The sequence below is a fragment of the Erpetoichthys calabaricus genome, chromosome 1 (genome assembly GCF_900747795.2).
Source record: "Erpetoichthys calabaricus chromosome 1, fErpCal1.3, whole genome shotgun sequence".
Classification (NCBI taxonomy): domain Eukaryota; kingdom Metazoa; phylum Chordata; class Cladistia; order Polypteriformes; family Polypteridae; genus Erpetoichthys; species Erpetoichthys calabaricus.
In genome coordinates, this window is record NC_041394.2 from 145,346,823 (window position 1) to 145,362,192 (window position 15,370).

General features: G+C 39.0%; 1 protein-coding gene across 2 annotated transcripts in view; it reads right to left on the bottom strand.

The window, feature by feature from the left end:
- Nucleotides 1-5,842, bottom strand: part of grip1 (glutamate receptor interacting protein 1) — a 550,412-nt gene extending 544,570 nt beyond the window's left edge. For both annotated transcript variants that reach the window (XM_051923395.1, XM_051923366.1), the window contains exon 1: nucleotides 5,592-5,842. In XM_051923395.1, the coding sequence (XP_051779355.1) occupies nucleotides 5,592-5,646 (55 nt within the window). In that variant the 5' untranslated portion in view covers nucleotides 5,647-5,842. The remainder of the gene's footprint in view (nucleotides 1-5,591) is intronic.
- Between the last annotated feature and the right edge of the window lie 9,528 nt (nucleotides 5,843-15,370).

Consider the following 15,370-nt stretch of genomic DNA (forward strand, 5'->3'; position numbering starts at 1 on the left):
TTTATAAAGTAGGGAGCCCTTAGCAAAACTGATCCTGTGGGAGTCAATATACTGTATCTGTGTGAAAATCTTTCACAGTGTGCCTCCACTTACAAATGCACCTCATATTACTGTACATGGTTGAGCAAATGCGGTGGGTTGGCACTCTGCCTGGGATTGGTTCCTGCCTTGTGCCCTGTGTTGGCTGGGCTTGGCTCCAGCAGACCCCCGTGACCCTGTGTTCGGATTCAGCGGGTTGGAAAATGGATGGTTGAGCCAAGTAGCCACTTTCACTTTACTTTTAACTTGGACTCTCTTCTGTATTCAAGTACAACTCCACGACAGTGGACAACAAGAAAATGATCAAAAGGTTTTTATACCGTAATTGAGTTTGTATAACATTATAAAAATAGCCCTTATACTCAACTTTCAACATAGGCCTTATATGCTACATACACAGATAAAGTACCTGAAAGAATAAAAAAGTAAATATAAAAACTTGAACACATACACACACATAACTGAAAGAAGACATTTAAAGAACATACAATGAAAGTGTGCATGCAGTTACACCAAATGAAAGTAAACTCTCAACCTGAACCATTACACAATAAATATAGAAACACTAAACAACCCAAACTAATGCACAATAAATACAGCAGGTTAAACCCGAATGATTATAAACTTAACAAATTCACACTTTTCTGCAGCAAACACTGTATATTAACTATAGCACCAACATACAAAGAACAAGAAACACACACTGTCTCACAATGAATGTAAAAAGTCATATAAAAAAGGGCCAGATTGAGTATAATATGAATGCAGAAATACTTAAATGAAAATGAAAAGCTACAATAACAAAGCTAACAGAATTCATCTAAATGAATATACAGAAATTACAGCAGAAATATGTAAAGGAACATACATTACATTTAACACACACAGCTGATTATGGTGCAAATGAATAAAGGTTACAAAATTAAATGCTAAAATAATGGAAACTACACAAACACAATAAAAAGGTAAAACCAAGCCGATATTTATGCATAAACCAAAGAAAATACTGACATTAAAGAAATATACATTAAACGCAACAATTAGCATAAACAAAGGGATTACAAACTATACAACAGAGACAAGACATTTACAAAAATATGAAACAACCCACACTAAAATGCACAAAACAACGGAGAACTGAATTAAGGTCATAAAGGAAACCGCGATGGCCTGAATGAATACATATATGCTACAATAATTGAAAGACTCTAAAAAGTATGTAGCAAAACCTTATGTACACCTGAATAAAAATCATTGTGAATGCAAGAAGAGAGAAATACAAGGTGGAATGAATGACTGTCACAATAAAAGGCAAGTAGACTAATTTTAATAAATACAGGATAAACACAACAAAATATTTGCAGGTGAAAAACCTGCACGACAAATAAATAAATAAAAATGTATACACACACACACACAAATGAATCTCTCATAATAAAGGCAACACCACCGAAATGAATGAATTTACCATTATAGTAATAATGGGAAGACTTTACAAATGGAGATTAAATGAAAAATTAAGAAACTGAATAAAACGAATTACAAATGGAATAAGATATACAAAGGCGGCTCAATTAAATGTCAATATAAATGTGTCCACAAACGAGGATAAGGAACTTAACACCACAGACAAGACACAATATACAGTACAATAAAAATACATAACAAGCAAACCTAAATATCCTTAAAAATGCAACAGCTGACAGATTAAAGGACTAATGCTCCAATATGTATGTACTGCACGCAAATCTCACTCAACTTCACTTTGAACCCAGTAGCACTGTGAGGAATCAATACTCCGTAAATAAAAGGACAAATACAAAAGTGCAAAACTGCATACTTCACTCGATTTCGAGAGAGATAAGACAGCCAACCACCAGCACTAATAAACTAACCCAGCAAAGCTAAAAACACCAATTCAATGTCTAGCACCCTAATACTACGCACAACAAACAAGCACGTAGCTCAATAAACACAATTCGCCACCAGAGCAACGAGTTAGGTGGAGGCCGCCCGATGTCCCCAGACTTAAGCTACCCGGCTCCCCCTCCTCCGACAGAAAGGCGACTCGTCACGGAAAGGGAGTGCGCAGGCGGGCAGGGTCTACAGTGTGGAAAAGCTGCAGCTGCTGCGTTGCCGGCTCCTCGACTTGGATGCTGCCAGTCCGTATCACACTGCAAAGCTTTACCGGGAACTGACAAACAGCTGCAAGCGCCAGACTTTTTCAGCAGTCAACCTTTTACTTTTTGCGGCGACTTCAAAGCTTTCCCTAAAGACTCGTGCATTGCGGTACAAAAATGAAATGCCAGTCTACGTGATGATCATGGAGGCTGAAGTGAACAGGAGCGAAACGTGGAACCGCAGGGAATGAAAAAGCCACACGACTTTCCATTACACAAACCCGGCACGACACACTATATTATGTTCAGCTGTCTTCGGGTCATGAGGCCATGGAAGTACAGATCTCCAGGACTTGCACATGACTTAAAGGCTACCTGGAAAGGTTTCTCGGACATGGGAACAACCTGAGGCTGCGGCTCAAGAGGTAACCGCAATCATGCAAGGATCCTGCCGGGATCAGCTGTTCATTCCCTGCGCAGGGAGTAAACAAGAGGAACGGTGGGCGATCACAAGGGAGGATTAGCCCCTCACACACAGATGCAGATTAACAAATACCTTTATTTAAAAAATCATAGAAATAAAGCAGCATTCCGCTTTTCCTTTTCTAAATAACCTAATGAAAACTGAGTGAAGACTATTAATGGGCTGATGTTTGTGACTAGTTCTGTGGCTGATGGAGGTCCTGACACTGGCTTCCTTCTACAGCCAGTGCACATACCAGTTTCTTTTTCTTCTTCTTAAGGAAACGTTTTAACAAGTGAATACCCCTTTCCCAGATGTAGCCCTTTAGATCCTTAGTGATCAAATGCCCAGTATAAAAGTAAAATTTGAATTGAGATCTAAACTAAAATTTTCCCACCTTGTAGCCCAAATGAATGACTCCTAAATTTTAAAAATAAATGTAAAGACAGGGACAGTTCATAAAATCCAAAAACCAAAAAAAAAAAAAAAATCACTTGTATGCTATTGATAACATTGAATTAAGAGGAAAATCCAACCACTTAGTACCCTTTATATTTAGTGGAAGATCATCTATTTCAGAAAAAAAGTCTAAAATGACCACTTAGCAGTGACAATATTTACTGCAAGTCATCAATTCAGCTAATCACATCATTCAGTATAAACACTCTTAAAAACACTATCACTGGCAATTTACTAGGTTGTGTGATTCCTTGTTGAACCAATGCTCGACAAAGATATTAAATTCTGACAATGGTTCTTTAGATATGAAATTGGCTCTTTGGGCTTTGAAAAGGATCTTAAAATGTGGACAGAACAGAAATCTATAATAAATAGTAGGCTACCTAGCAGGATACTAACAGATCAAGAAAACCTGAATTCAGCCTGCATTTCTGTAGGCAGCAAGAGTCCTTTTAAAAATCAACAACCCGCTGGTATTTTACAAAAATATCTGTTCATGGTTAATTATGGAAATTGTTACAAATACATTTTTTTTTCTGGATCTTTCGTTTAGATGGCTCTTTTGGGAACCAGAACTGAAGACCCACTCAGGCACATTTTTAAGAGCGTACAATAGTCATTCTAAAGACACCAAGAATTTCAATCTGTGATCACCCTGATGACAGTACAATGACTATAATCCTATTACAGCATCATACAATGAATGACCCCAACCTAAGAGAGGGATGAACTCTGAATTCATCAATATAATGTATAAGATGACAATCTTGTAGTGTTAGGAATTATATCTTTACAAAAATGTGATGTCAGCAGGGTCACCACCAAGCCATCAGCAACGCCCGTGTCCCAAAGACTAGGCAGCATGTATGGTCTCACTTTGCAATTTCTGATACCTAATTTTTGATTATATGTACTGTCTGTGAAGATCACAAATACGTTACAGCCAGGTCAAATCTCAAAAATACAAGTACAAGGTATCTCTTATGAGAACTTGTGACATTGCCTAGTTGACAAATCAACAAGACACCCTTACTGTTGAAAACATCACGTAAATTGTACAGATATCACACAGTCCAGACTACAGCTAACATAACCTACTGAGTTGGTGTATTATACATACTATGCCATGAAGTAAAGATTCTTTTTGTAGGGGAGCCAAGCCTATATGCTGCTGCAAAATCTTTACAATATACCACACTTCTACCAAGGAGTCAAAATTATAGCAGAATGGATTCTGTTTATCAAAACGCCATTAAGGCTTTTCTTCTCTATTTCGCATATGTGGAAGAGGTGAATGCTTTGCTACCTCTGGGCATTCCACTATGTAAATGGTTAAGTTGAAAAGAATAAATGAATGAATGAATGAATGAATGGGTTTTTTACAGGACAGTGGAGCAACTGAGTTCCCCATCATAAGACTCATTACATGACAGATAAGCAGCAAAACCAGGACAAACACTTCTAATTGATGTATGTATCTTCAGACAAAATAAAAGAATACTTAACAGCTTTTTTTCTCAAAATAGAGGATGCGGGAACCTGCCAACGTGGGGATTAGGCCCGACGATTTAGGATTTATGAGTAGCCAATACTGGATAGGAGCAACATCAAACCATTGTGTACCAGCCAAAAGGCCAAGACAAGATAGTTCGGATCATATACTGCCCAGCAGATACACGGATTGTCATTTTTTTGATCTGGGGACTGAATCATTGTACAGGATGCAGGCGCTTCTCGTTCTGGGTGGTTTGAGAATCTTCTTCCCAAATGGCTTCCACTTCTCAGTCTCGAGTCCCTAAAATCGAGGTCACGTATACTGTATACCGGCAGGTGTATTACGGAGCCATAATCTCGAGGCCCAAAAGGGCTGCTGGTTTATGAAGCGTCAACGTAACGCTACCAACGGGTAAAAGACTTCTGAATGGTAAATAGACACCGAAGTTGCAGGTTCATCCTGGGTGGTCATTCCTGTGTGCATAAGAGAGGCTGAAGTGGAGTATGAGGTGCATATTATGCTAATAACGCTGCCGCTAACTTTTTCCACCATAAAAAAAAAACATTCTGCCTTGCGACAGCCGCGTTTGTGAGTAACAACTTGAAACCCAGACGCTCGCTTCTTTCCCTTACGCCTGCTAAGGGCAGTGCAGATCAGCAGGTCGAAAGCTCGACTGAGCACTTTGCAGCCTTCAGGACACTCTGCGTTTGCTTACACCTGTCTCGCTTGCTGTCGCCTACCCTTCTCACACTTAACAACAGAATGGTAAACGCCAAATCTTGAACACTTAAGTCTCTCTATGTGAACTTTCGCCTTGTGCCCCGGCGACCGTCTCTCAACACATTACACACAGCGCTCTGCACCTGGATGCACGATGTTGATCACCCCTCCTTCCTCTATCTTTGCCAGTTCGTTGCATACGATTACTTTTTTTCCATTTTCTTCTCTCTTGTGTGTTTTTTTTCCCTTGCCTTTACTCTCCCCGCGGAAGAGGTCGCGAAAGCTCGGCTCTTACCTCCCTCCTGCTCAGCCTGCAGGCAGGCGGGGATATTCTTCTTCCAGCCCGGCATTCGTCCTGCAAACTGTTCATTCAGATGTTTCGCCACATAAATCTTTGGTGCATTTCAATCCCGAGTAAACACGGATCTCCAGGATGTATCGTGACTGGTCCCCACACTCTCTCTCTCTTTCTAAATCCTCACGCTTTTTTAATCTCACCGGTGTACTTCAACGGTGTACCTTCGCCAGCCTCGTTATGGAAAAGGAGCGCGTGAGTCCGGAAGCCGTTCTTCTACGAGCAACTCTTTGCAGATCTGCGCAGCTATGTTACACAATTGGCCCATCTATTTAACAATGTCCAATCATGAGGGAGTATCTCGCAAAGTGACCCTCCTTTCTCTAGCTTTATGATGCGCCCCTCCCCCTATCCTTTCCAGCATGCAATGATAGGGAGGCGGAGTTTACCATTCACTATTCCGGCGCTGCACTGTGTAAAAACGAGTGGTGGGGCAAGTGCTGCAGAGGCTGCTGTCCAAAAAAATGAATATACTTTTTAAATAAATGCAAAAATAAATTGTACTCCTCGCTCCAAAGACTGGAGTGAACCCTCCCTGGACTGTGGTGGAATGACAAGTGTAACATATAGAGAGTACTAAAATAAATACAGAGAAACAGATTGCATTGACCTAGTTAACAGACCAGTTCAAGTAATTATGGCCAGCGATGAGTAGTTCCATTAGAGCAGAATTTAATACCAAGTTGGTAGCCCTGCTTGCCCAATCCCTGTTTCCCAATAGATGATTAGTTAAGCTGGTTATGATCCAACAACATAAGCTAGTGTTTCGTAAGACTGTTTTTCCATGCGTACTTCAGTTTTGTTTCAAATCCTTGAGACTTGGAGACTAGGTTAACTGGAGACCCTAAACTGGACCCAGTGTATGTGAATGAATGTGTTTGTGTGTGTGCCCTAGAGTGTACTGCAGTCCTGTGCAGGGTTGATTCTAGCCTGGAATTTTCAAGTTTAGAAAACGGATGGCTACATGAAGGTATACACTGTACTTTGTTCTTCACATTTTGCGGTTTGGAACCCAGTTAAACATGAATTGTGCCCATAACAATGGTAAATAATAGATCTGAATGGTAAATAACATAGTGGCACTGTGGTTAACACTTCTTCATCATAGCTCTAGAATTTGGATTCATGTTGTCACCTGTGTGGATTTGGCATATTCTCTCTATGATTACAAGTTTTTTTCTGGGTACACGTCCTTCAGATGTGCTGTTTGGTTAAATGGTGTCTCAGAATTTAGGCACTGTGAGTGAGTGAGTGAGTGAGTGAGTGAGTGAGTGAGTGAGTGAGTGAGTGAGTGAGTGCATAACTGGTCCGTGTGCTTGACTGGAATTTATGTTCAAGTTTGGTTCATGATTAATGCTACCAGGATGGCTTGGGCTCCCCACAGTCCAGATCAAGAATACTGTAAGTGTGTTCATAAAAAAGGGTTGAATGAATGACTGTATGTCAATGGAAGGCAATCAATAAAGTGTTAGGTTATAGACCTCAGTGATATGTCCTTAATTGCAATTAACTGTTAGCCACACCATCCTAATATGTTCTTCAAGTCACAGAGATATAAATAATAATAAAGCCTTTATAAAAGTTTTCTGTGTGTAACCATGTGTAAATAATAATAATGTGAAGTATTTGACAGTGAAAAGTGTTAAATTCTGTTCCATAATCTTAATTAAGTTAAGCTTATATAGCACTTTCAATTATTGGTAATAAAAGTGGATACTGAAAACATTACTGCACATAACTAAGGCAAAAATATTTTTGAATAATGTCAACAATGTAATTGTTTACATGAGCCTACTGGAATTAATCAAAGGTCAGGACAGGCCTGTAGAAGATGCCAGGAAACTTGCATATTTGTCATTCCTTTCACATTTCTGAAGTTGCCTACCCAGAAGAACATTCATGCACCCTGGCTAAGTCTTCCTATTTCTCCATCCCTTTGAACTCTTGCACTGTTGTCCTTTAAAAGGACCTCCAGCATGCTCCAGAACCATCTCAAATGACCTCAAGTAGAAAAACAGTTAATTTGACTATATACTATACCTTTGTCAACACTGTTTAATCGTCCTACATTAAACACACCTCCCCCATTTGGGACCCAAAACCTTCCTCGGTTTATCTGTGGTTTATTTTTACAATATATGGACATTTGGATGGCAGTGTAACACAACAAGTAGCATAACCACCTCACAGAGTTTGAGTTCTGATTCATTTTCTCACTGTCATACTCTTTGTGCAGGGTTTACATGTTCTTGGTGTGTTTCCAGGATTTTCCATACACACACACATACACTTCATGAAGACATGTACAATACAGAAGCAAAATGGCATCCAGTGAACACTCTGGACACCACTGGATGACCTGGCCCTTCTGTCTCACACCCACCAACAGATGCAGGAAAATACCACCATCACTGTGGGCCTCAGTATCCACAGAAGAAAGCGCAAGGTCCTCAGATTAAATAGTGCCAATACAGCCACCATCATGCAGGAAAGTGAAGTGCTAGAGGAGGTGGAGATCGTCACCTACCTGGGTAGTGTCATTGACAAGCAGTGGTGACAAGCAATGACAAGAGAATCAGGATTGGTACGGCAAGGGCAGCTTTCCTTCAACTAAGGAATCATGGGGCCTTCAGGGACTTTCTATCACAATTAAGATCAGGTTCTTTGATACCAATGTGAAGTCAGTACTACTCTATGATATGGAGAACTACTGTTACAACCACTAAACAAATTCAGACCTTAATTAACAGTTTTCTGAAAAGGATTCTCCAGATATGCAGGCCTAATACATTCAGCAACCAAGAACTGTGGCAGTGAACAAGACAAGAGCCAGTAAGGAAGAGATGATGGAGGTGAATAGGTCAAACCCTCCGCAAATCAGCTTCAGGGATCACAAGACAAGCAATTAAATTAAACCCCCAGAGAAAGCGGTAAAGGCCAGTCAAGAAACTTTTGGTTGCATGACAATGAGACAAATTCTAAGAGGAATCTGCTATACCTTGAGACAGGCTCAGGACTGAAATGCCTAGAGAATTCTGGCTGGCAGCATATGCTAAATAGAAGAGGATGATTGTGGAGGAGATAGAGATGTACTTTACAGGCATACTGTCCATTTGAAGCTTACCAGTTTACATTGACTCTGTGTGACTATGTGTGTATAAGTGTGCACTGAAACGACATGACATAACATTCAGGGTTTCAATCACCTTCCCACTGCTGTTGGATTTTCAATTTGTTTTTTTAAATTAATTTCTGCATTTGGACTTAGTCAATAACTTTTTCTATTATTAATATGACTTGTTTATGCTGCCATTTTATATTTAGTTTTGGATCCTGGGTTGGATTTGTGTTATCTCATTGCTGTGGCCATTTTTGTAGATAATGTGTTTAAAAATTGCTTGCATTAAGTTAGAGAAATTATTTTCAGGGAGAAAGATCATTTTTGAATACCTTTTGACTGAGAGTTGATCTAGCCTTTTGGGTTTTGATGCGTCGGTTTACCAACAATCATTTGGTGCTGACACTGCTGGCTTTAAAACATTTCTTTCTCTTATATTTTGTTCCTGGTGCTTGTTAATCTGGAGTGCCATTTCAATGTACAGCTGTTGAAAAAGTCTGGGGTGCCATAGAAGCCTGACCAAGAATAAGTTGTTCCAAAAATGGTTGGATCTATTGATAGATGCATTTACAGTATGATTAACAAATTATACATATATGGTATATTTATGAAAGAAAAAGACATTCTCATGAGTGAAAGAGCTGTAAATGTGTGAAGCACTGTATAATTCTAAACATCTATCATTACAGTTACTATATAATAAGAAAGTGAAGAAATTGTGAAAAATACTAGTCTTAAACATATTTGAAGAGGTTGTCTTTTGTGTGTTTTCTTCTGGTATATCAGTTTTCCTACCACGTTCCTCCTGAATTTAAATCATATAGGCTATTCTAAACTGGCTCATATGGAAACCTGTGTGTATGAGTGGGTACTGTTATGGACTGATCAAGAGTTGATCCCTGCCTTAAACACAATGTGTATGGACATGCGCAGCATTAGAAAACTTTCTCTGATAAGTGAGATCTTTTAAAATTTAACTGTGTTTATAATAGAGGGTCTTGTTTTTTAATGTTACTTTGCTTTAGTTAAGTCTTTTCACAACTGTAAGCAATGACATCAGTATGGAATTACATATACATAGATTAACTCAGAAATTAGCAGCCAATTATATTAACAACTAAGACTACTCACTGGCACTTGTTGTTAGAAGAATTCTGATGTAGGTATGATTTTTTGCAAATTATTCACAAATATTCTCTATTATTTCCTTGTATTGGCTGTGGAGGACCACTGTCTTTCAGTCTACTGAAATCTTATGGGCCTGATGGTTGATGGATTGTATCTGTGGAAATGAGAGGTCTGATATGATTGACTACTTCCACATTCTTCATTTATATTTAATGTACATTAATATAAAGGTCTTCATCATAGTTTTCGGTGAACACTGAGAAAACAATTTCAGCTTTATCACTATTACTTTTACACCTTTTAGTGAAACTTATGAATCCAGATTAAATACTCCCTGCTTATCTCTTGCTTTGAGAAGCTTGAAATTAGCAGTTTTTCTTTAGACTGGTTTAAGTCATACCTCTCCCACCAGAACATTTGTGTCTCCTGGTCTAACTCCTTGTCTTCTCAAGAAAAAAATTCTATTGGTATGCCTCATGGGTCAGTGCTGAGTCCACTTCTCTTTTCTCTCTACATTTGTTCATTAGGCAGTGTCATTTATTATCACGGCTTCTCCTACCACCTCTATGCTGATGACACAGATCTTCCTCTTATTTCCCTCTTACAACCCACAGGTTTCAGCCCAGATCTCCAGCTATTTCTCTACCATGTCATCATGAATGAATGATTGTTACCTTAAAGTTAACCTTTCAAAATCAGACATCTTGTACTTGTGCTTAGACTCTGCTTCTTCAGATTTCTCTCTATGTATTGCCCTTGAAAATGTTAACCTGTCACCATCATGTTATGGTCAGGAATCTTGGTGTGACTCTGGACTCATCACTTTCATTTGTTAAATATATGTCTTTCATGACCAGTCCTGTTGTTTCTATCTTCATAATGTCCTTAGGATTCAACTCTTCTTTACTAATTATGTCATGCAACTCTTTGTTCAGACAATGGTTCTTTCTTGGCTGAACTATTAAGAATTTCTCCTGACAGGATTTCCTTCAGCTAGTAAACCTCTCCAGCTCCTCCAGAATGCAGCTGCTTGACTGGTGTTCTCGGTTTATCGTTTCAATCCTATTAGTCTTCTGCTTCACTCTCTTCACTAGCTTCCTGTTGCTACAAAGATCTAATTCAAAACTCTTGTATTGACCTACAGTTCTCTGATTGGTTCTGCTCCTCAATATCTCAAATCCTTGGTCTCTCCTGCCTGTCTGCTGACCATCCCTCCTTTTGCCAGATTTGGCAAGACTAGACAATGTTTCTCCATTCTTGCTCCAAAGCCGTGGAATGATTTCCCTTTATCTATCTGATCTGCACCCAAATTACTTGTGTTTATGCATCTTTTGAAAATACACCTTTTCAATAAATATTTTAGATCTGCTTAGCTTTTTTTGTACATAATAGCTGCCATTGTACTGACAAAGAGTTTAGGACACTGATTTTTGTCTATTTGTCTTCTTCTAGTTGTAGGTGTAATTATGTAATAGTTCTACTCCCTTGTGTCTGCTTTTTCATCTTGTTCTCTGTTGCTTGATTCTTGAGCCTTCATTCTTGTATGTATTATAACTTGCTTTATAAGTCACCTTAGATAAAGGCATCTGCTAAAAAAAGAAATAATACTAATACTGCTACTGCCTTACAAATCCTGGGATTTAATTGCCAGAATTATGGAGTTTGTACATTCTCCTCTTGTACAAATTGGATTTTCCCCTGGTACTCCAGTTTTACTTTAGCACCCAAAGATGTATGTGAGAGCTGCACATTGTAGGTTTGTGTATGTGTGTGCTCTTCTATGAATTGGCACTCCATCCAAGACTGGTTATTGTCTTGCACCAGACACTATGTGTAGGCACCAGCCCTTTTTAATCCTTGAGTATGTTTATAAAATAAATGGATGTTCTGAAAAGACTGTTAACCATGTATTTGGGAGATATCTATGAATGTTACATTAGAAACACCTAAATTAATGTGTCTATAAAATATTGTTATGAGCAGCAAGATGAAAAGCCCGAACAGGAGTTAAGACCAATAATGGGTGCACTTATTTCACAACAAATGATTCACAGTAGTTGTCTAGCAGAATCACCCCTCACTGTGAAAAGCCACGTAAGTGCCCCATAAAAATGACAGTCACTTAACTAGACAAGCTATTCCACTCTTGCAGTGTTTCTGATCGTCATCCAATGTCACATGTGGTGTCCCTTTCTGTCCTCCCATTATCATCTATGAGGCTTTTTTATAATGCCCTGGGAGTCTACACCTGCTTTCTTGGACTTGTAAGGTGTAATGAGAAAGTTTCAGACATTCCTGGAATGCAGAGCTTAGTACATCTATGAAGATCATGCCATTAGTACATCTATGAAGATCATGCCATTAATTATCTGGCCAGCCCCTGCCCATCTCTGGGGTGACAATGCTGGCTACTAGAATATATACACACACTTTTATACGTATACAGAACATTATGACCACTCCCATATGAAGCAAATGACATTGGCTATCCTGCAACAATGGCACATTTCATCGTCAGGGATATATTCAATGGTGAGCTGTCATTAGGCACTTGTACTCGATATGTTGAATGTAGAAAATATGGGCAAGTGTAAATACCTCAGTGACTTTTATAAGGGCCAAATTGTTATGGCCAGAAAGCTGTTCAGAGCATTTTTACAATGGCAAGGCCAGTGTGGTGCTTACAGTTAGCCATGGTGGGTACCAGGCGACAGCAGTCTGAGGAGAAAAAAAAAACACAATCTGCCAACAGGTTGTTGGGGGGCCAAGACTCATTGATGCATAAGGTCATCAGCGGCTATCCTGTCTGGTACAAACCAACATAAGGACTAATGTGACACAATTGCAGATAATTTTATTTATGATTAAGGGAGTAATGTATCATGACACACAGTCCATCAAACTATGTTGCGTATGGTACTGTTTGGGTGCAGATTGCCCATGTTAACCCCTGTCCACCACTGAAAGCACTTACAATGAGCATGCAAGCATCACAACTGGACCTTGGATCAATGGGAGAAGGTTGCCTGGTTTGGTACATTGCATCTTTTATCTGGGGAAGAGACTCCGCCATGATGCATAATGGGAAGAAACCAAGCCAGTGAAGGTAGTGTGATTCTTTGGACAATGTTCTGAAGGGAAAACCCTGGGTCTGGGCAGTCCTGTGGAAGCTAACTTGAAGAATACCTGCCACCTGAACATTGTGGCAGACAAGGTACAGGTCTTCATGGCAGTGGTATTATCCAATGGAAGTGCCATCTTTCACCAGGACAGTGCTCATATTGTTCTTAAATGGTTTTAGGAACATGTCAAAGAGTTTAAGGCATTGCTCTGCCTTCCAAATTCACTAAATCTCAATTTAGTGGAAAGTGTTGGAAGAAAAAGTCTAATCCATGGCAACTTCATTGTGGAACTTACAGGATATACAGGATCTGCTGCCAACATCCTGGTGCCAGATACTACAGCACACCTTCAGAGGTCTTGCAGAGTTCAGGTCTCAGGAGGTCAGAGCTGTTTTGGTACTAGACAGATGAACTAAAACATATAAGACAGGTGGCCCTAATGTTTTAGCTCATTAGTGGATGTGTATTTGTGTAATACGGCACACATAGTCACAATTGGATCTACAGTAGATCACCTTTTACATATGTTTCAAGAAAAGTGTAGTCATATTCAACAACTATACCTGGCTTGTGTTTCACTATTTTTTATCCCCTGCCTAAAAGTGTGAGAGGGATCTGCCCAAAAGAGCTCCCAAAAATCACTTCTAATAGAATTTTCTGTGCCTGACACAAATTTAAAGACTTGGACCACACTCTCAACAATCAACACGAGGAAGGATTGCTTCATTTCAGGGAGGGGATAAAAGACGATAAGAGAGAATGAAGCTACTACTTTATCAAGACAGTGGGTTTAAAACCTGAATGGTTTTAATCCCATAGGAAATTTGTGGCAAATGATGTTTAAAGATTGTGATTTTTCGTTTTTTAAGAATAACAGTTTTGTTGGAAATCTTATGCTATGTCATGCACAATTTATACTAAATAAACATGGCGACTGCATTTTTATTGTGTTATTACTTATATTCCGGTAGATTAGATAAATTTTATTAATATGAAAGGGAAATTCAGATGCATATAGCAGCAGAAAAATAAAAAACAAAGATAAAGAGTCATAAGGCAAATCATATAATAGGTAGACAAATAGAAAATAAGTTAATAAGTGAATATTGTGCAGAAGCAGCAAAATGATCTTACTGTATATAAGTATAAGTATTTAGTCTGTGATGTTGGAAGGAACTATTGAATTGCCTGATAGCAGCAAGCAGAAAAAAACCCGAGTTGTTTCTTAGCATACTGTGGAGGAATGAGCCTGTTGCCACAAGTGCTCCAAGAGAGCACCTCCGGCAGGGGATGGAGGCGACTTTTCATGATGGCATCCAGTTTTGCCATCATTCTCTTTCCAACAATCGCTTCCAATGTGTCTAGGGTTAGTGCTATGATGAAGCCAGTTTTATTCAGGCATCGTGTGCCTTTTGAACTCACATTGCTACCCCAGGAGACCACAGCGTAGAACATCAACTGGCTAGTACAGACTGGTAAAACATTTCTAGCAGCTTGCTGCATAATCAAAAGACCTGATTGTCCACCTGAAGTAAAGTATGCTATGGCCCTTCTTGTACAGCACCACTGTGTTGTCAGGCTAGGTACTTGTAGCTCTGCACCACTTCACATCCTGCACCAGAATGGTGACTGAAAACCTTTGTGTTTTCTTTTGGTTAAAACATTAATCAGAATTGTTTGTGTCACTCAGTCATCATTTTAGATCACTTGCTGATCAGAGATTATGCTACTCACAGCTGATTAAAAATGTGTAAAGGCTAGAAAGACTTTGGAGAGAAGGTGTAGTGTGCATTCAAGTGTCATAAGGTGCAATGCTCATTTTTTATTTGCAGGGCTTATTGGTGCTACTGCCTGGTCATCATCTGCCTGAAGTCTGCATGTTTTCCCCAAGTTTATGTGGGTTTACCTCCTATTCCCTAAAGACCTGCATGTTATAAGTTGTGGATTATAGTCTTCCTTATCATGGGCCTGCTCATATCATGAGTTACTTCCTGCCTTGCTCATAATGCTACTAGTTCTGACCCCTTATGAAAGTGAAGTGAAGATAACTGAAGATAATGAATAGATAAATGAATTTAGTAAAATACCAGATATATTCCTTCTAATACCGTCAGAGTAATGACATACTGTAGATCATTGATTAATATGCAGTGAAAATTACAATTATTTTCAAATGAAGCAAAATGTTAAATGTGACTGCTTCCATGACCTTTTTAATCAAGCAGTTTAGATCTTATGGCTTAATAATGATAAAGTTATTCATTTCCATAGTTAATTTATTATCCCAGTATAACTATTGGGAGTTTTTCTATGGGTTTTTCCTTATAGTCTCAGGAATTGAGAGCATAACA